Below are 23229 nucleotides of genomic sequence, written 5' to 3' on the forward strand. Positions count from 1 at the left end.
TAAAACCCTAAGCAAATGCATGTTCAAATTCTAATGTTTTTGTGAACTTTGAGAACATTCTGTGATGGATTTAAATAACAGCATGTGCTTTATTGTGTGGATTGTTGTTTAGACTGTGCACAGTATGAGAAGGGTATCATTTCACTTGTTGGCTCCCGCAACAGAATAGTTTGGCCCATGAACTGCAGTAAGTCAATCAACTGATATGTAAGAGAGTGTTAGGAGGACTATCAAGTAAATGCCTTTCATTTAATTAGTTCAAGAGTTCAACTGGATCAATCCTTGCTAGCAAACAGGGCTATTTACACACAGCAATCATTGGTTAACTCTTCAGCATCTCTAGATATCCCTGCCTAGATATTCAAGCTTATCTACACCGTTTTCAATTTTTTTTTTAGTATGGCAGCAAAAAGCTATTATAATAAACTATATATTAAAATTTTACATTATGTATAAGTAAAATTAAGACATATAACCCTAGCAAAAGAAACCTTGGTGTGGACCAAATAACTAAACTTTAACCACCTGGTAAACCTAGCGGATCAAAGACTGGGGGATTTCTAGACCATAATCAGAGCAATTACTATCAAGGTTGATTCACATACAGTGGAAATTCTTTGGATTATCTATCTGGATTTGCATATTGAAATATAGATGCAGCAGAGTGGATGGAACTTTAATAACTTTAATCCACACAACGTAGAAAATGTCCACTTGTAAAGTGACATGCAGCATGGATTTTAAATCTGTGGATTTTCACATTGGATGTCACTGTCACACTTCGGTGGGGGAGGAAAACACCACACTGAGCATAGGAGGGAAGGGGTAAACAGAGAATCAGGCCTGAGAACTAGGGAAGGAAGATGGACACCTCCTAGGGAAAACCCTAAACAAAGCCCTGACTACCAGCATCAACAGACCCCAAAGGTAGGTGAGTTCATACGCAGGAATACCTAGAGTCCTATATAGCCCTATAGGAGCCTGGTACTAATGGCAGGGACGAGACTACCTGTTCCTCCAAAAGGAAGGACGAACAGGAGTCTACTTCAGGCCCAATACAAACAATAGGGAAATGCAACACACAGAACAAAATACAAAAGGAAAATAATTAACTTCAAAGAGGCTATGGAAGCACCAGGAACAATCCACAGGCACAAAAGCTATAAACCACACAGCATAGTTGAAAAAGCAACTATAAATAAGGAAGGTTATATGACCACATAAGCAACACCTGTGTCACGGCTGTTTAAGGGTAACAAGAGTATACACAGTAAAAAGAGCTACTGACCGGACCCAAACTAGGGAAGAGAAAGGGTGACCCCTGTCAGACCCTCAACACTCTCCCTATGCTGCTAAAGCACATGCCCGGATCCAAATGGTGGAACGAGGCATGCCCGCGTACCTTAGACTGATGAGCCCTGTAACCCCTACAATAGTGGAAGGGGCACGGCCTCCGATGCCCTGCACAGAATAAGGAGGGAACCGGGGCCACCTCAGATCCAGTCAGGAAATCACCAGTTACATAACAAAGTCTGCACACTTAGCTGATGGAGCTGCAGCCGTAGAGAAGACGGATCCAAGGACCGCTGGCAATATCCGGAGTGCTTGCAGCAGCAGAACACAGGTCCAGAGAACTAGTAGCTAAAGGAGTGAAGATACTCAAGGCAGAGCTACAACTGAAAGGAGAAATATAATCCACGCCCTGCAATAGGAGGAGGGGTGATTTAAAGGCAGAGAAATCAAACGCAGGAGAGACAGCTGAGAGTAAGACCTCATCACAGGGGCGGAGAAACAGAACAGTGAGAAAACCTCCAACCCTAAGTGACATCATCACAGGGGTGGAGACACAGAGCTTTGAGAACGTCTCAAAGCTCTGGTAGTGACAGTACCCCCCCTTCTACGGGTGGACTCCGGACACCCAGGACCCACCTTCCCAGGATGAGCCCTATGAAATGCCCTGATAAGGCGAGTGGCTTTAATGTCCGACATCGGAACCCACATCCTCTCCTCAGGACCATAACCCTTCCAATGAACGAGGTACTGAAGAGAACCGCGGACAATGCGAGAGTCCACAATTCTGGAAACCTCAAACTCCAGATTGCCATCAACCAAAATCGGAGGAGGAGGCAAAGAGGAGGGTACCGTGGGCTGGACATATGGTTTTAAGAGAGATCTGTGAAAAACATTATGTATCTTCCAAACCCGTGGAAGATCAAGGCGGAAGGCAACAGGATTGATGACTGACAAAATTTTATAAGGCCCAATAAACTTGGGGCCCAATTTCCAGGAGGGAACCTTCAGTTTAATATTTCTTGTAGACAACCACACCAGATCACCCACATTCAGGTCCGGACCAGGCACACGTCTCTTATCAGCCACACGCTTATACTTCTCACTCATCTTTCTGAGATTACTCTGAATCTTTTGCCAAATGGTAGACAAAGACGAGGAAAATCTCTCCTCCTCAGGTAAACCAGAAAGAGCCCCTCCCGAGAATGTCCCAAACTGCGGATGGAACCCATATGCACCAAAAAATGGTGACTTATCAGAAGATTCCTGACGACGGTTGTTCAAAGCAAACTCAGCAAGAGGGAGAAATGAACACCAATCCTCCTGGTTCTCTGCCACAAAACAGCGCAAATATGTCTCCAGATTCTGATTGAGGCGCTCAGTCTGACCATTCGACTGCGGGTGAAAAGCAGAAGAGAAGGACAGCCGAACCCCCAGGCGAGAACAGAAAGCCTTCCAGAACCTGGACACAAACTGCGTGCCTCTATCGGAAACAATCTCAGAGGGAATGCCGTGCAATTTAACAATATGATCGACAAAAGCTTGCGCCAACGTTTTAGCATTGGGTAAACCAGGGAAAGGAACGAAATGAGCCATCTTGCTAAAACGGTCCACGACCACCAGGATCACCGACTTCCCCGAGGAACGAGGAAGATCCGTGATAAAGTCCATGGACAGGTGTGTCCAAGGACGGGAAGGTATGGGTAACGGGAGAAGGGAACCTGAAGGTCGTGAACGAGGGACCTTAGCGCGAGCGCACGTCTCACAAGCCGCCACAAAACCCTCCACAGACTTACGAAGAGCCGGCCACCAAAATCTCCGAGCAATGAGATCTACCGTGGCTCTACTCCCGGGGTGACCAGCAAGAACTGTATCATGATGTTCCTTAAAGAGTTTGTGACGTAGCTCAGGAGGCACGAACAACTTCCCGGAGGGACAACGGGCAGGTGCCTCAGACTGGGCAGCCTGGACCTCGGCCTCCAAATCGGAATATAGAGCAGAAACAACTACCCCCTCCGCCAAAATGGGACCCGGGTCCTCGGAGTTTCCTCCTCCCGGAAAACAGCGAGAGAGAGCATCAGCCTTCACATTCTTGATCCCAGGGCGGAAAGTAACAACAAAATTAAATCTGGAGAAGAACAGAGACCATCTGGCCTGTCTCGGATTCATACGCCTGGCCGACTCCAGGTACGCCAGATTCTTATGGTCGGTAAAAACGGTGATAGGGTGCCTGGCCCCCTCCAACCAATGGCGCCATTCCTCGAAAGCCAACTTGATGGCCAACAACTCCCTATCTCCCACATCATAGTTTCTCTCTGCCGGGGAGAGTTTTCTAGAGAAAAAGGCACAAGGTCGCCATTTGGCAGGAGAGGGGCCCTGGGACAAAACTGCACCCACACCCACCTCGGAAGCATCCACCTCAACAATAAAAGGTAAGGAAACATCGGGATGCAGCAAGATGGGAGCAGACGCAAAACTCTCTTTAATCTTAGAAAAGGCTGCAAGCGCCTCCTCCGACCAAGAGGAAAAATCCGTCCCCTTTTTTGTCATGTCAGTAAGGGGTTTGACAATAGAGGAATAATTCAAAATGAACTTTCTGTAGTAGTTAGCAAAACCCAGAAAGCGCATCAATGCCTTCTGATTTTCAGGAAGCTCCCACTCCAGCACAGCACGGACCTTCTCCGGATCCATGCGAAAACCAGAAGCAGAGAGGAGAAAACCCAGAAATTGAATCTCTGATACCATAAAAAGACATTTCTCCAGCTTGGCATACAGTTTATTTTCCCGCAGTATCTGCAGGACCTGAAAAAGATGATCCTGATGAGTCTGAACATCAGGGGAAAAAATCAAAATATCATCAAGATACACCAATACAAATTTCCCCATTAAATGATAGAAAATACTATTAACAAAATGCTGAAAGACGGCCGGAGCATTCATCAGGCCGAAAGGCATAACGAGATTCTCGAAATGCCCGTTAGGGGTATTAAAGGCCGTTTTCCATTCATCCCCCTCTCTGACCCTGACCAGGTTGTACGCGCCTCTCAGATCCAATTTGGAAAACACCTTGGCCCCAACAATTTGGTTGAAGAGGTCCGGGATCAGAGGAAGGGGATAGGGATCGCGAATCGTGATACGGTTCAGCTCCCTAAAATCTAAGCAAGGTCTCAGAGAGCCATCTTTTTTTTTAACAAAAAAAAAACCCGCGGCAACAGGCGACTTTGAGGGACGAATATGCCCCTTCTCGAGACTCTCAGAGATATAGGTTCGCATTGCGAGTCTCTCCGGTTGTGAGAGATTGTAGAGGCGTGCCTTTGGCAGCTTGGCGCCGGGAATGAGGTTAATGGGACAGTCAAACTCCCGGTGAGGAGGTAGCTCCTGAACACCGCTCTCGGAAAACACATCCGAGAAATCAGAGAGAAATGATGGCAGAGTTTTAGTAGACACCTCAGCAAGAGTGGCTGTGAGACAATTCTCTCTACAAAAGTCACTCCACTCATTTATTTGCCTTCCTTGCCAATCAATAGTGGGGTTATGTCTAGTGAGCCAGGGTAGCCCCAAAACTAGAGGAGAAGGCAATCCGTTAAGGACAAAACAAGATATCTCCTCCACATGAGTGTCACCTACAGCTAGCCGGATATTGTGAACAATGCCTTTCAGAGATCTCTGCGAGAGTGGGGCAGAGTCAATAGCAAAAACAGGTATATCCTTTTCTAATGTACAAACCTGAAACCCATGCAAAGCTACAAATTGAGTGTCAATAAGATTGACGGCCGCTCCACTATCGACAAAAATCTCACAAGGAATGACCTTGCTCTCTAGCGCCACCCTGGCAGACAGGAGAAAACGGGAACTGCAGGTCAGAGGAAAAGCATCAATTCCCACATCAACTTTGCCCAAAGTAGCAGATGAAGCAGAACTTGATGATCTACCTCTTGAGGTTTTTCTCTTATTATCGCTCTTAGTACAGTTCAGGAATCTCCTAGACGGACAAACATTTGCCAAATGACCTATGCCCCCACAACAAAAACACACCATATTCTGAGGACTAAATCCTCTTTTATCAGGGGCAAGTCGGCCTAGCTGCATGGGCTCCTCCTCAGAGGGGAGCGAGACAGGATGAGACCCCTGCATACTGAATGAGTCCGCACCATTGCCCCTAGACTGACAATGGCTGGACGGAGAGGTCTTGTTTCTTTCCCTTAGACGCCTGTCAAGGCGTACCGCCAATGACATGGCAGACTCTAAGGATGTTGGTCTCTCATGGAAAGCAAAGGCATCTTTCAAACCCTCTGAGAGACCATGACAGAACTGACTTCGGAGTGCAGCATCATTCCAGCCTGAATCAGCTGCCCATCTCCGAAATTCAGAACAATAAAGCTCCGCAGACAGTTTGTTCTGGCATAGAACACGTAAGTTCGATTCTGCCAGAGCAACACGATCCGGGTCATCATATATCTGCCCCAGGGCCACAAAAAACCTCTCCACGGATCGCAGGGAAGGATCCCCTGATGGCAGCGAAAAAGCCCAAGTCTGAGCATTACCTCTGAGCAGGGAGATGACAATCCTCACCCTCTGTTCCTCATTACCAGAGGAGTGGGGACACAAACAAAAATGGAGTTTACATGCCTCTCTGAAGCGAACAAAATTCTCACTGCCCCCGGAGAACGTTTCCGGAAGTGAGACCTTTGGCTCGCAACAGACTCCATGAGCCGGAGCAGAGCCCAATGCTTGTAGCTGAGTCAGAGATTGACGGAGATCCGCTACTTCCAAAGAAAGACCCTGCATGCGGTCAACCAGGTCAGAAAGCGGATCCATGTCAACAAGGACGGTTTTGGTGGATTATAATGTCACGGCTGTTTAAGGGTAACAAGAGTATACACAGTAAAAAGAGCTACTGACCGGACCCAAACTAGGGAAGAGAAAGGGTGACCCCTGTCAGACCCTCAACACTCTCCCTATGCTGCTAAAGCACATGCCCGGATCCAAATGGTGGAACGAGGCATGCCCGCGTACCTTAGACTGATGAGCCCTGTAACCCCTACAATAGTGGAAGGGGCACGGCCTCCGATGCCCTGCACAGAATAAGGAGGGAACCGGGGCCACCTCAGATCCAGTCAGGAAATCACCAGGTACATAACAAAGTCTGCACACTTAGCTGATGGAGCTGCAGCCGTAGAGAAGACGGATCCAAGGACCGCTGGCAATATCCGGAGTGCTTGCAGCAGCAGAACACAGGTCCAGAGAACTAGTAGCTAAAGGAGTGAAGATACTCAAGGCAGAGCTACAACTGAAAGGAGAAATATAATCCACGCCCTGCAATAGGAGGAGGGGTGATTTAAAGGCAGAGAAATCAAACGCAGGAGAGACAGCTGAGAGTAAGACCTCATCACAGGGGCGGAGAAACAGAACAGTGAGAAAACCTCCAACCCTAAGTGACATCATCACAGGGGTGGAGACACAGAGCTTTGAGAACGTCTCAAAGCTCTGGTAGTGACAACCTGGAGGCAAGGGGTGTGGCAATACCAGAAACAACACAGGCACCTATTGATCCACAAGGAAAACCTGTCAGATCAAACCACGTGTTGCCAGTCTCACAGATCTCCTGCCACTCACTGTCGCCAGGACGTCCATATGTCTCGGTACGTCACAGTCACCCTATGTGATGTTCACATGCAACGCAAGTGGGTTTTGCAGAAGATTTGCCACGAAGACTTCTTTAAACAGCTGATATAGCCCATTTTCAATGAAGACAGATTTTTGTAGTGTATCAAGAAAGATTGATCAGTGTAGTAGGTGGGAAGGGGGTAGTGAAAAGTGGCTGATAAGTGAAGAACGAGGCATTTTATGTACTAAGATATATCACAAAGATTCATTATCTTTGCTTGTACTATTGATTTATGGAGACAAAACAGTTATTCTAAAAAATAATTTACTGTTAATTTTCCAACCATATCTGCTGGACGTTTGTTCCAAACATCTATTCCGAAAAATGATGTTTTCTGCAAATGCTTCCGATCATCCCCCTAGTTAACTTCACTTCCCTTATGAACCTTATTGAAAGGGAGTCTATCTGCTGTCTTTACCCTGCAAAAATGCTAAAGGTGCTCTATAGAGTTCATGGAGAGCAGGGTTCTATTAGATGCATCACTGTCAATAGAACCTTTGATTCAGTTTTTTTTCCTGATCAGCGGGGGTCCAACACCCATGACTTGTGCCGATCAGCTGTTTGAGAAGGCACTGGCACTCACCATAGTGTTGCGACCTTCTCTCAGCTCACCAAACACAGCAGCGTATATTGCGCCTAGGCCATGTGACCAATAAACATGACAATACATGGTCTAGCCAAAGCTGGAGAAGGCCGGGGTGCTACTGCGAGCGCCGATGCCTTCTCAAACAGCTGATCGGAGGCAGTCATCGGGTGTCGGAACCCCACTGATCAGATACTGATGACCTATCCAGAGGACTATCGGAAAAAAACCTTTAAGCGTTCAGAAGGCGGTCCCTCACTCTAAAACGCTTTCTCTTCCCTGTGCTCTGAGCGATAACTGTAGCATCCAATCAGGAGACAGAACAGAGAGGGAACCAAATAATACAAGAGGGGTTGTTTCAGGCTAGAATCTCACATGCAACCTACATAGGATTATTTTTATTTATTTTTTTAACCAAAGTGGATTCAATAAGTAGGACAAGTATTAAATAAAACAACAGATCCTTCTCTTATTTACTACTTCCATTAAAAAAACTGCCATAAAATGTGACGTTCTAGCCTACACACCAAGTCAAGTTTCTAGATCAATGTAAGGACATTAATATTGAATGTTTTAATTTATACTCACAATTATTATTGATGTGCATGACCAGTTATTTTAACATTATGACAAAATATAATAAATGACTGTGTTACACAGGATGCATTTAATTACATTACTTTTAGCTGTCAACTAACTGCCTTGATATAATATTTCATTTCTCTCTTCGCTTTGGCATTTCTTGTCATAATATTTGAGTCTGCCTTGAATAACATTCTCTCTGTGTTACCTCCACTCTCACTGAGTTAATCACAGTACATGCTGTAAATTACATGCCACCGTGCTAGGTTATGCCCTTTCCATGTTAATTACACTCTCTTTAGCCCTTAATCAATATGCTGTGAGGACATATTTACTGTGCATGGACTGGTCTCACATCACAAGTCACTTTTTTTTCCAGTTTATGGCTCTTTCCAGCAAGTGCAATGGGAATTTGTATTTCTTGCTCAGTTTTCTGTAAAACCTGTATCCTCAAGCATTTAAAGCCACTGAGTGTAACTTTATTGTAAACCTGTCAGAATGTTCCTTGCTGCCTTTTTATTTGTGAGTGCCTTGTGCACTATGCAACAAGCAAAAAATGGTCTTCCTCCACGACCCCCATTCACATGGGAGAGGAAATTCATTTAATATAGTGTGCCTGGTATAGAGAAAACCGGTCAGGGAGAGAGCGCAGCCCAAGCTGACAACCTGACTCAGCTTCTGAATCCTGCTATAAACTGTTGAGCTATATTATATGAGCTCCCACTATTCAGCACTGACCTCTACTGTTACAAGTTTTGTACCTGAGTTGTGTCCTGCCTGTAAACTGCTATACTGTGAAACAAAGCCCAGATGTCAGCTTAACCGTGCTCACCTACAATGTCTGACTGCAAGAAGTTGTCATGTAAGTTGTCATGAGTAAGCCACAATCAGAAAGGGTAGGTTCAATTCTTCAACATAATCGTATGCAACACTACTGCAAACATGCCATCAGACTGCAGGCTGCCTTTCATTGTAAGTCATTGATTTGCTTTAAAACCCATTTGATTTTAAAGCTCCCTTCAGATGGTACCTCCTGGATGTGCCAACGATAATCGGGGCCGTCTAGACATTTTCTCAGCATAGGCTGTCTGTTGTGCCTCAGAGAGGAGGGTTGTCCAGCATAGGAACCCCTTCTATGACATCTATATAATCTTGTAAGATATTTGGACAGGGAATGTGTTCATCAGACAACCCCTTTAATAGAGCAGATTTTAGGACTGGCTACAGACACCATCTCTTGCCTTTAATTACACGGATGGTCAATTGGTTTCAACAGAAATTACACAATGCCTCATTTCCCTTGTAGTAAAATTTTAAGAAAGTTGTATCCAAAGAGCTGTGGTCAATAATTCCTACTCTGAATGGTCACCGGTTATAAGTGGTGTACCCTAAAGTTCTGTGCTGGGACCCGTATTATTTAACTTATTCATTAATGACGGACAGGATAGGATTAATAGTGCTGTTTCGATTTTTGCAGATGACACCAAACTTTAGAATCCGGTATAGTCTATGGAAGATGTTAATAAGTTACAAGCTGACTTGGACAAACGTCGCAGTTTTGGGCTCCACTTTGCAAATGAGGTTCAATATAGATAAATGTAAAGTTATGCACCTGGGGGCTAAAATTCTGCATGCAGCATATGTCCTAGGGGAAGTAAAACTGGCAGAGTCACTTGCTGAGAAGGATCTGGGTGTATTAGTAGATCATAAACTAAATAACAGCATGCAATGCCAGTCAGCTGCCATTAAGGCCAACAGAATTTTGTCTTGTATTAAAAGATGTATGGACTCGCGGGACTGGGATCTAATATTACCACTATACAAAGCATTGGTACGGCTTCACCTGAAATACACTGTCCAATTCTGGGCACCAGTCCACAAAAAGGATGCCCTGGAGTTTAAAAAAAGTGCAAAGTAGAGCAACTAACCTTATAAAGGGCCTGGAAGATCTTAGCTATGGGCAAATATTAAAACTGAATTTGTTTAGTCTTGAAAAAAAGACATCCAAGGAGGGACATGATTAACCTCTATAAATATATAAATGGACCATACAAAAAATATTGAGAGAAGCTATTCTGTGTTAAAACCCCCTTAAAATACAAGGGGACAATCGTCACGCCTGGCGAAAAAAGATTCTGTCATAATGAGGACAAGCATTCTTTGCAGGAAGGGTTGGGAAACTCTGAAATAGCCTGTCGCAGGAGCTGGTCACAGCAAATACATTAGATGGCTTCAGAAAAAGTTTAGATGACTTTGTATTTCATAATAACGTTGAGGCTTATGAAAATGTATAGAATTCATGTTCCACACAACATTTCCCTTTGGCTCAACCCCTCCTTAAAAGGAAGATGGATGTTGATCCAGAGATCTGATTGCCATATTTGGAGGTGGGGAAGTATTTTTTTTCCTTAATAGGGTATTTTTTTGTCTTTCTCTGGATCAATATAGCAGGGTTACAGGATGGAATTAATGGACTTTTGTCTTTTTTTGTTTAAATCATCAGTTACTATAGTTATGGAGGAAATTTCTAAAGACTAGGAGGAGACAAAACTACGGCATTACTTATTTTTTCAATATAGGAAACCAGTTTTATTGCTGTAGTACATGCTAAACTGTTCCACAGCTGGCTAAACCGGTAGACTATTGTTCAATAAAATAAGAATTAGAATATTCAAACAAAACAGCTGCCGACTGACATTCTGAAGAAAATGAAAGCTATAAAAGTCTTTTGTATGCCGCAAATGAGCAAAACAAAAGGAATACTCTATAATAAATCTGCTTCCAGGTCTCCTTCCTGCAGCTCATGATTTTTTTCTTAAAATACCTATTGAGGATCCTGAAATAATTGTCTTATTGATGTTAAATACACATACTTGCTTCCAAGGTTACCGGAGCTAGATTATGAATAATGATGGGCTTTAGTTTGTTATTAAAAAAACTAGCCACAAGAGTTGAATATAGAGGGTCTACATTTTGTCTGTTTTAAAGAAGTACTCCCACAACATTTATTATTCTCTGGCTTGTTAGAAATTTACATGAGGTACATTGTAGTGTAATGCCTGTATTTGTAAGATATCCCCTCCCTTCTGGTCCTCAGCTGTGTCATGTGACCAGCACTCTTGACTCTCCAACTGACACAACGTCTTATGTGTGGACAGGAACTCAGTTTCTCTATTCACTCCTATAAGCCTGATGATGACACTCACATAGGAATGAATAGACAAACTGACTTCCTGTCCACACATAAGACGTTGTGTCAGTTGGAGAGTCAGAGTGCCGGTGACAGGACACAGCTAAGGACCAGAAGGGGGGGGGAATATCTTACAAATACAGACATTTCACTACAATTTACCTCATGTAAATTTCTAACAAGCTGTTGTCAGATAGAGAGTCAGTGTTAGTCAAATGACACGGCTGAGTACCAGAAGGAAGTGGATAGCTCATGAATACAGACACCAGTAAAAAGATTACTTTTACTACCATTTAGCTAGCGAGAGAAGAAAGATGTTGTGGGAGTGCTTGTTTAAAGAGGACCAGTCCTATCCTCACTAATACAACTTGCAGTGCACCCTTGCAGCCTTATCTAGTCAGCCTCTCTATTCAGTTGTGATTGTCATCTATAGGTGTAGTGCCCAATAGAAGTATGGGTAGTCCCAAGCACTCAGTATCTATGGTTGAGCGCCGGGGACTGTCCATGTGGCAATTCATAGCTACAATACAGAGAAACTAATAGTAACGATAGCAGCTAACCGAGGGAGGTTAGGAGAAAAACTCCTTAGGAATCACATAAAATAACGCCACTAAGTTATGCAGTCAGTGCAATCTGCATAACTTTCCTATACAGGTAAAAAAGGTATTCTGATGTATACCAGCCTGACAGAGGTCAAAAGGACACTGTGCATGGAAATCTACGGACACGTTTGACAGGAGGGACTAGTATTGTTTTTTACACCAGTTTCCCAATCTGCATGCCCTATCTTTAATCAATTTTCCCTAACCGGAGACTAGATGCTATGATGTCTCTCATACACTGTGAAGAGGAGATCCTGCTCCTCTTTCTCTCTGTAGTCAACCCTCAGAATCAGCAGTAGCATGAAGGACATTATACTGCAGTATACTGATCTGTATTGCTGTGAATCAAGCACTGGGTGAGATAGAAAACTAACTATAGCCAGCAGCAGTGTCTTTGTGTGTCTGTGCCTTTGTCTTCTTCTGCCACCTCCTCCCTTCACTACCCTTCTCCATAGACATCAAGGGACGGCATATAACCTGATCCCTCACTAAGCTGGAAGTCTACCTCATCTCTGAAGATGGATTTTAGTTGCAAAATGAGGTTGAATGATCAAGAGAAAAAGAAGTGGAAAAATTGGCTTTTTCTTTAAAAATATATATTATAAAGTTTATTAATGTCAATTGTACTATTATTTTATGCAACGTTTATTAAAAGTATGGTGCCTATTTAAGCTAAAAGATAAAATTCAGTCTGCCTGCAATGCAGAAAGACAAAAAACATGCAATGCGACAATTGACTGCAATATAAAGTACAAAATTGCATAATAATAACAAGTGCTACACTATAAGTGCGAGATACTTGGCAAATCGTTTTGTACAAAACTATCCGAGCCCGTCTGCCAAGCGTCAAGGCGCCCGTCTGCCAAGCGTCAAGGCAGAATTTAGCGTAGGAACCCGTATAACAGAGATCGCCTTGACGCTTGGCAGACGGGCTCGGATAGTTTTGTACAAAACGATTTGCCAAGTATCTCGCACTTATAGTGTAGCACTGTTATTATTATGCAATTTTGTACTTTATATTGCAGTCAATTGTCGCATTGCATGTTTTTTGTCTTTCTATGTTGTTCCCTGCTATAGCAATGCGCTCCTGCGGTTTGGTATGTGCTGACTGACCCCCTTTTTTAGGTTCTTTCCTGCCTGCAATGCAGTTACATAAAGCTTACCAAATACAGCCTCATGTAGCTCATGTTAAGCTCCATAATAAATCTATTTTCACTCAGCTTACCCTATCGCAGCTCTAGCTAAACTGAATTTTATTATTTGTAACAAACAACAGAGCTCTGTTTTTCATATACAATGAAATCAACTCTTTGAAGGAGCCGCAACACTTGAATGAAGTTATTCTCTTCATAGTATAGAAAGCACAGTCGTGTATATGGTATGTTCTTGGTAATGTGTAGCGGATCTCCTCTTTTTTCTTCAGGACCTGGGTAAAGGACCTTTGATGACGTCACTGCGCTCATCACATGGTCCATCACCATGGTGATGGACCATGTGATGAGCGCAGTGACATCAAAGGTCTTTTACCCAGGTCCTGAAGAAAGAAGAGGAGATCCGCTACGCGACCAAGTGGATGGGGTGAGTTAAATTTGTTTATTATTTTTAACCGCTCAATGGGCATTTTACTAAGCATTCTGTATTAAGAATGCTATTATTTTACCTTATAACCATGTTATAGTGGAAAATAATAAAATCTACACAACACCTAACCCAAACCCGAACTTCTGTGAAGAAGTCCGGGTTCGGGTCTGGGTACCAAACATGCAGATTTTTCTCATGCACGTGCAAAAGGCAATAAAACGCTTTGCACTCAATCACGCATTTTCCCACGACGCACCATGTGAAAGTGGTCTAAGAGGTCAGAGCACTATGGCCCCTTCTTACACCTGATCATCAGGAGTGCTGGGAATCGGACCCCTACCATTCCCATACTGATGATAGGTCATCAATTTTAACCCCTATAACCTTGAATACATCACAGATATTGGTATTACATTGACTTTGTATCTGTTCTATCTAAAGTTTCTAATTTATATTGGTAACATATTTTCGTGGTTAAAATAACAACATTAATAAAGCAATTTGACCGAAAACAGGAAACTGAAAAATGCGAACTTCTATTTAACATACTTGCTGCAACTAAGGCCCAACATTGTTTGAAAAGCTACTAATAAGATGGATTATTATTTTTTGCTTCGATGCTCCAGTGTGACACATTACATTTCTATACCACTCGCTTATCAGTTACAGTAGGAGGTTCTTTGATTTGCTATGAAGCAAGAAAACGTGTAGAATACATGCAATCCTTATAATGATGGCTCAGTGAGATGCAATAACTGAATGAGTCTTTTAAAGCAATCTTAATAAAAGCCATACATTGCCTATTGATGTAACTGTAATTCCTTAAAACACAACAGGCATTTCTCGTTTGAGCCCAGAAAGAACACTGCACATGTGGCTGCAGGATATTTCGGAGGTTGTCTATGTGCTCATGCTCGGTGGGAAGGCAGTCTCTTACACAGTATGTGGACTCTTACAAACAGAGTGGTAAGGAGGATTATGAGCAGCATATTTTTGGATGTTAAAAAATTCAATTCATCTTTATAATAGAAAGAAGACGAGATGGCAACTGATGGAGCACAAAAGCTTTTCAAAGGACTGAAATTCTAGGAGGATAAAAATACAATAGTTCTTATAACTGCAATAGAAGAAACCTCTCATTTTCTAGCACTGAATATGAAAGTGACTATAGAAACATAGAATGTGTCGGCAGATAAGAACCATTTGGCCCATCTAGTCTGCCCAATATACTGAATACTATGAATAGTCCCTGGCCCTATCTTATATGAAGGATAGGTCCTTATGTCTATCCCATGCATGCTTAAACTCCTTCACTGTATTTGCAGCTACCACTTCTGCAGGAAGGCTATTCCATGCATCCACTACTCTCTCAGTAAAGTAATACTTCCTGATATTACTATTAAACCTTTGCCCCTCTAATTTAAAACGTATGTCCTCTTGTAGCAGTTTTTCTTCTTTTAAATATTCTCTCCTCTTTTACCTTGTTGATTCCCATATGTATTTAAAAGTTTCTATCATATCCCCTCTGTCTCTATCCGTTTTAAACATCATTTTAGACAAAACATAAAATTTTCACTGGTGGCAATATACTTTACAACATAGTTACCTGTTTCTGCTCCTCTCCGAGTCCATCCCACATTGAGGCTACTATTTTGGATACTTCTCCAAAGGTGGCATTTGGGTTTTGGCCTTTGATGGCTGCTTGTGTGTCCCGGAAGAATAGTGCGTACGCTGACACTGGCTTCTGGGGCTCATTTGGGTCCTTCTTTTTCTTCTTTTTTGGTGTTTTTGGCTTCTTTCCTACATCTGGGGCTGGCCGTTTTTCAGCACTACTGATCTGTAATAAAGAGATATTGTATTATGCCTCTTTACCAAAGAATAATTATCAGTATAAAAAAATCAAAGAGCTGCCAGCAGCTGCTATGCTTATCTTATAGTTACACCCATGCATATCTTATATAATGCTATAAATCAAAAGTCAAGCATAGCACAGAGAATTATTTTATTTGACAACATCATGATTCATTGTATTCCACTTCTGAATGTTGTTGTTCTTGGTTTAACTCTTAAAGAGAATCTGTCCACTCTCCTGGTATATCTGTTTTAGTAATTAATTCCTCACCAATGCTGCCTATGTAATCTATCTCTTTCCCCTGACTTTCCTCCCTCTCTAAGGCTACTTTCACACTAGCATTTCTATTTTACGGTATTGAAATCCCTCATAGGATCTCAATACCGGAGAAAAACACTTCCGTTTTGTCCCCATTCATTGTCAATGGGGACAAAACGTAACTGAACAGAACGGAGTGCTCCAAAATACATTCCATACCGTTCTCATACTGGAGAGCAAACTGTAGCATGCTGCGGTTTTCTTTCCGTCATGGGACGTGGAGCAAGACGGATCTGTCATGACCCACAATGCAAGTCAATGGAGACGGATCAGTTTATCTCTGACACAATAGAAAACGGATCCGTCCCTCATTGACTTTTAATGGAGTTCATAACGGATCTCTCTTGGCTATGTTAAAGATAATACAACCGGATCCGTTCATAAAGAATGTAGATGGTTGTAACATCAGTAACAGAAGCGCTTTTTGCTGAACCCTGCCAGATCCAGCAAAAACGCTAGTGTGAATGTATCCTTATACAGCTTACAGTGTGTACAACTTCCTCCCCCTCCCTGCTGCGCTACTCTGAAAGGGAAGAGGTGGAGAGCAGAGAGAACGCATGATGTCAGCTGACAGCAGTCAGGAGCTGTTGTACAGACTCTACAGCAAGAAAATGATAGCAGATTAGTTGCTTGATTTTTTGCATTTAGGAAGTAAATGAACAATAAAAAAGTCAGTGTGAAGATGTCAACAGATCTGAGCTAAAACAAGATAAAGTTAAACATTACAGACCTCCATCTGCATGTGTTTCTCATTATGGTTGTGTTTGTAATGCATGTCTTCTGTCATGTTTTTTTTTTATATATAGTATGTTATTCATTATTCTTCACTATGAAGGATATGTAATATATTTATGCAGAACACATTTCTATATAGCACAGCACTTTCATTTCAGAGATATTTACTTGCCATTACTTATGATGTTGGCTGGATCATAATTTCTGTCATTCTGTTCTGTTTTATTATGGTAGAATTATGATATATTATAAATTGTAAAACCTTCTAAATACAGTGAAACCTCCCAAATTTGCAGTGAACAGTGGCCTCCTAGAAGGTGATCTTCTCAAAGGTATAGATAACACTGTATATAGTGGAGCTTAGAAAATTTGGCGATTTTATTTTTATTTTTTTGCTTTTTGAAGGGTTTACTCAGTATTTTATATTAGCCGTCCAACTCAGATTAACTATCTATGGTGGTTTTTACATAGACTAATGAAAACATAGGATAATCCTGGCATTTTGTCATCACATGTGGATGACTAACATGAACAAGATCGGGGCTTAAAGACAATTGTTAACATTACTAAATGGGAGCTGCCAGATGTCATTACTGTGGACAATGTAAGTAATTTTGGGGCACACAAGGTGTAATATCAGGGTACATGACAACACTGTAGGATTACAGGTTGAACTTGAGGGACATGTGTATTTTTTAGACCTTATCAACTATGTAAATAAAGCTGCAATTCTTTCAGGATTCAAAACCAACAAATGAGCTTGGTTGCTGACTAATCTCTATAAATCTGTATACCCTTTACACAAAAGCTGGGTAAACCAAATGAGAACACTATGACGAAGGTTTATCTAGCAGACAGAAATTGGACGTGCTTCCCATAGCAACCCCTTAACATTCCAGACATCATATTTAGAATTAAAATTAAATCACAAAGACAAAATAAAGCTTAATTTTACTGTCCATATTAATGGTTCTACAGAATCACACAATAATGACGCGAAAATTAGGTTATACCTGTGATATTACCATATTACTCATGGAGTACGAGTGAATGTATGATAGTTAGAGATGAGTGGATCGATTCTAAAAATCTAAAATTCAGTTAGAATTTTTCCAGAAATTTGGATTTACAGAAACTCAAGTGGAGGAGATAAAGAGACAGAGACTTTTCCAGGCAATTAGAGCACTTTTAAGGTAGAATTTATGTGGATCCAAATTGAATTTGGCTGAATTGGACCCGAAACGAATTTGGAGTGATAGGCTCATCTCTAATAAATATATATTTATATATATTTTCTATATTTAAAGGACATGTGTCACAAACAATTTTAAAATCAGATAGTAACACTTTTTTTTATCTGTTTTAAATTTCTGACTGTAGATTTTTATTTTTATTTTATTTGTCTGAACATTATTATGGGGCGGCCATCTTGACTGAGCAGTTCTTAACAGCATTTACAAAGCACAATAAATTTATTTATGGCAGCCCCATGGGCCATAGACACAATGGTCAGAAGGGGACCCTATTGACTTACATGGGAGAGTTTTCAAGGCATGATTTGTAAGGCCAAGTTCACACTTCAGTTATTTCATCAGTTATTGTGAGCCAAAACCTGTAGTGAAGCCTACACTGAAATAAGGTATAATTATTTGATTTGTACCTAATCTGTATTTTTTGACTCACACCTGGTTTTGGCTCACAATAACTGATGGAAATAACTGACCAAATAACTGAAGTGTGAACTTGGCCTAACCTGTGCAGAAGTCATTGTACAAGGAAGAAATAAATAAGCTTTGACAAGCACCTATTGTGAATGGTGGATCCTGTCTTATCTACACACAGAGGTGATATAATTACAGGCAGGATTAGAATGAGTTAACGGTAGTAAAGTAATATGTACAAACCAAGGAGTGGCGCCAATTATTAGACACAGTGGCCAGGGCGAAAACTGCAGGATTTGTGGTTTTAGTTTATATATAAAAAGTGACATGGAAAATTTTAAATAACAACATCATCAAAAATTATTTAAAAATATATTAAACAGTGATTTAAACAGCAGGTCATTTTCTGATGACACGTTCCCTTTGAAAATTAGGGCCTACATATTTGCTTCCTTAAACTCTGAATTATTTATATATGGAAAGTAGCTATATTACTACTTTAAATTTAGCTAAAGTAGTAAAAACAGGCAATAAAATACTAGCAAAGATGAGGCAAAGAATTTATTTATATGTATTAGAGGAAAACTACATTTTAGTGTATTTTTTTATCTCCAACAATTACCTGTAAAGAAACATCTACAATTCTACACTAAATACAAAGTTTAACAATGACACAATGAGCAGCTTTCCCAAATACGTTTTTCCACATGTGATAACAATTTGAGAGCAATTATATTGAAATGACTTATTTATATGGAAATAGTGATTCTATTTGCAACCACAAAAAAAAATAAAAAAAAACCCATTGAGTATTTTATGCCTGAAGAAAAATGCATTACACAGTCATCGGGAATCATTCATGGCAACAATTGTGTCTTTTTGTTTACTTTTTGTCTGTGGTCATACAAGATAAGTGCTCATAGTTTCAAACTATGTGTAATAATGTATATGTTAATCTGAAAACACTATTGTGCTAAAATAAGGCCAAAAGTTCTCTTAATAGTTTGCAGATGTTATAATAAAGAGTAAATGTAAACGTGTATATCTATCATTTCTTTGCTGTCATTTGTATTATTACAATGTTTTCACATTTGGCACAATTTACATGTTGTAAATTGAAGAGCAAATGGTATTAGCTCATATGAATTGTTGATAAAATTCTTATTTAGATGGCCTTTAATAAATACGAATTTGGAATATCATTTACATGTACGGTACCTATTGAGAAAAATACCGGTAATAGTGAATTGAATTTAAAGATGTTTTATGTAAATACGGCAATACTTAAAGGCTATAAACATAGAAAATAATTTTTACATACTGTCTGCCAGTGGTTACCTTTAGTTAAAATGGGGGGTCATTTATTATCCAGAAATAAGCCTATATTAGGTGTATTTCCGGTGCAGATTGTGGCACAAATGTTATTTGCGCCGCAATCAGCGACTTTTCCCTGTTCAGGCCGACATGTCCGTCTAGGAAGCTGTCTTACATTTAGAACTGGCGCTGGATGCACCAACGTTATGTACAGACCGGTGTCTTTTCATAACTTCGGCTGATCCACCTCCAGATATAGAGGTTTTTAAGACCAGTGTCTAAAACCCTGGTCTAAATAAATGACCTCCTAAATTTTTGGTTGCAATCTTTATTCCTTCATTCTTTTTCAGTCCCTGTGATATTCAGTTTGAAACCTCCTCCTATCTTCAGACATGTCCCTCCCAGTAATAAATTCCGGATAGAAGTTCCTGTACTGATTTATAATTCTACAGCCCATAAGCAGGGTTGACGATCCGTTTTTTCCTTTTTCTCTGGACAAATTATCCAAAAATCACAGGCAGTCAACATTTTTTTATGGACACCCTGGAAAATCAGTGAGCAAACCATAGATCCCTACTATGGTTCGGATAACTGACCAAAGTGAGCGTGCTGGACTTTTATTTATAGATCTACTTGTTTCCCCCTCTCCCTGCAGTATATGTGTGTGCTCTCCGATACAGTACAGCTTAGGTGATCTGCAATCCCTAAAGACTTTCCCTCTTACCCCATTGTGATTTACGGTGTATACCTACCTGCTGATATATGTCATTGAGAAAAGGCTATCATGGCTGATATAGCCATGAGCAGTTCGCTGTCAGAACTATGTTAGATTCAGCAGTGCCACCAGCTAGCTAAAGGACTTACTCTACAGAAGCAAAATGGTTGGAAAGTTTTCAATAAAGACAATTTAGAAAGTTGTTTAACCACTTCACATCCAGGCCATTTGCTCCCTTCCTGACCAGGCCTAAATCTGACATATCTCACTTTATGTGGCAATAACTTTGGAACGCTTTTACTTATCCAAGCCATTCAGAGATTGTTTTCTCGTGACACATTGTACTTCATGATAGTCATAAATTTGAGTCAATATATTTCACCTTTATTTATGAAAAAATCCCAAATTTACCCAAAATTTTGAAAAATTCACAATTTTCTAAATTTTAATTTCTCTGCTTTTCAAAACCTCATAAAATATTTATTACTTAACAATCCCCATATGTCTACTTTATGTTGGCATCTATTTAGAAATGTCATTTAATTTTTTTAGGCTGTTAGAAGGCTTATAAATTTAGAAGAAATCCTTAAAAAATTTTAGAAAATTGCCAAAACCCACTTTTTTAAGGACAAGTTCAGGTCTGAAGTCACTTTGTGGGGCTTACATAGTGGATACCCCCATAAATGACCCCATTGTAGAAACTACACCCCTTAAGTTACCTAAAACAGATTTTACAAACTTTGTTAACCCTTTAGGCGTCCCACAAGAATTAAAGGAAACTGGAGATCAAATTTTTAAATTTCACTTTTTTGGTAGATTTTCCATTTTAATCCAATTTTTTTTTAACACATCGAGGGTTAACAGCCAAACAAAACTCAATATTTATTACCCAGATTCTGCGGTTTACAGAAACACCCCATATGTGGTCATAAATTGCTGTATCGGCACACAGCAGGGCACAGAAAAAAAGGCAGATTTTGCTAAACTGGTTTTTAGATGCCATGTCCCATTTGAAGCCCCCCTGATGCACCCTTACAGTAGAAACTCCCAAAAAGTGACCCCATTTTGGGAACTAGGGAATAAGGTGCCAGTTTTATTGGTACTATTTTTGGGTACATATGATTTTTTGAACATTCATTATAACACTTTATGGGGTAAGGTGACCCCAAAAATTGGTTGTTTTAGCACAGTTTTATTTTTGGGGTCTATAAACAGGGGGTCTATAAACAGGGGTCTTGGGTCTATAAACAGGGGGCCTGGTCTGGAGGTCTGTAAACATGGGAATGGTCTTGCATTTGTGAACAGGGGAATCTAAATCTGGGTCTTTTAACTGGTAGATCTGGTCTGGGTTTAGAAAATTATCTTTGTCACCACCAGACATCTGAGAAGCTCTGACAGACGTCCTTCAGAACCTCCTCCTTGAGGTTCCTTTTGTTTTGCTTTCATTTTCTCATCTCGTTAGCCTCTCTCAGCTGTCATGTAGTTGCACCGATTGCATCCCTTTAAATCCCTCCCCATACTGCATCACTTTGCGGTTTATATTACTTCCTGGAGTGTGTGCATGCTGATCCTACTACTGAGTCTTCTACAGATCAGTTTTGTTCGTTCATTTGTGTTTTCCTGTTTGCTGGATCCCAGGTGACCCTGACTCCCTCTGTATCAAGTGTAGGGAGCCGGTGGTCGTGTCCCCTCACTATTATAGGGTGTTCAAGTGTAATACAGTCGAGGTACGAGGATATGCGATCATCTACCATTGGGATTTTTGCATAGGCTGAGCAGTTAGGGAGAGAGCCAGGTCTGATGCAGGGCTCTCCCTTTTGTTCCTTAGTTTTGAATCCAGTCAGTTGGATCTTCATTTTGTGTCTTCTAGTTTTCTGTACACCTTCCGTGACATTCTTATTCTGAATTTATGAAGCAAATAAACAAAATAAAATTTCAGTTCAATAGTGTCCATATCCTATAGCCATATTTGCACTTTTCCAGAATGTTTGGGACACTTCTGGAAAAAGGGAAAATTGAGACTCACATAAGAGCCAGCAAATCTCCCCCTCTTACTCAACTCCTGATAGCCAGATAGCATGGGGGAGTACAGTAATGATAAGAGGTGAGTATGTGAAAAGGAGGTCTGTAAAGGGGTAATTTGGGGTCTAGTCTGTAAACAAAGGGTTGCTTTTGATTTGATTCTAGAGGGTCTGCTGTTTTAAGTGGGGGTCTGGTTTGGAATATGTAATTTTAAGGGGTTCTGGTGTCTATTTTTAAAGGCAATATGGGGTCTGTATTTATTCAAGAGTTCATCTTTGATTTGGCCATACATCAGCTTGGAAGATAATTCAGGAGGGGAGAGAAAAGGGCTGGAGACCAAGCCTTCAGACAACCTCTTATATGGACTTCATTATGAATGGTATTCTGCAGCCTTGTATGCACTGTGATACACCAAATGTTTCAAAATGTTTAATAAAACCCTACTGAAAAATGTCTTTCAGAAAATAATAAGTGTTTAATTTAAAAATGATTCATACGACCATATTTGTCTGCATGCAATTTTGCAGAACGGATGCAGACCCATTCATTTCAATGATGCCACAAAAGATGTGGATCCGCAAAAAGATAGAGCATGTGCTATTTTTGTCTGCAATTGCAGACGAGAATAGGCATTTGTATCATAGGGCTGGCAAAATACAGAATGCACACAGCTGGTATCCTTGTTTTGCGGATTCCCAATTTGTGGACCACACAACACAAACTGTTGTCTAAATGAGCCTTAAAGATGTCCATTTAAATAGGGGAGTGACCATCAGCTTTCCTCTTGGCAAGGCTCACAAGGGAAGAAGGCTGCTAGAGAGGCTTGAAGCAAAGCCAACAAAACTCATTAAACTACAGTCATGCTGTGTTTTTACCTTCCACCCTCATATACAGATGTTAGAGTGCCTTTGGAAAGCATCTTATCCTCTTACTAAAAAAAAAAAGTTTAAGTTCCTGTATTGTGAGACTGTAATTGATCCACCTAATCGTGTGAATTAGAATACAGTCCTGAGGATAGTATGTGATATTATTTGAAATATTTTCCAGATGATATTTTCAATCAAACTAGAAGCTCACACTGAAGGTATACTGGATAACTGACCAGTGTTTGGCTTC

The 23229-nt window shown here is 40.9% G+C and overlaps 1 protein-coding gene across 1 annotated transcript in view; it reads right to left on the bottom strand.

Annotated features, from left to right (window-relative positions):
- TOX (thymocyte selection associated high mobility group box) overlaps positions 1-23229 on the bottom strand; it is a 275115-nt gene that overhangs the window by 41208 nt on the left and 210678 nt on the right. Inside the window, exon 5 of the mRNA XM_044294040.1 lies at positions 15103-15333. Within this exon, the coding sequence (XP_044149975.1) occupies positions 15103-15333 (231 nt within the window). The remainder of the gene's footprint in view (positions 1-15102; positions 15334-23229) is intronic.

Source organism: Bufo gargarizans, chromosome 5, assembly GCF_014858855.1.
Source record: "Bufo gargarizans isolate SCDJY-AF-19 chromosome 5, ASM1485885v1, whole genome shotgun sequence".
NCBI classification, from domain to species: domain Eukaryota; kingdom Metazoa; phylum Chordata; class Amphibia; order Anura; family Bufonidae; genus Bufo; species Bufo gargarizans.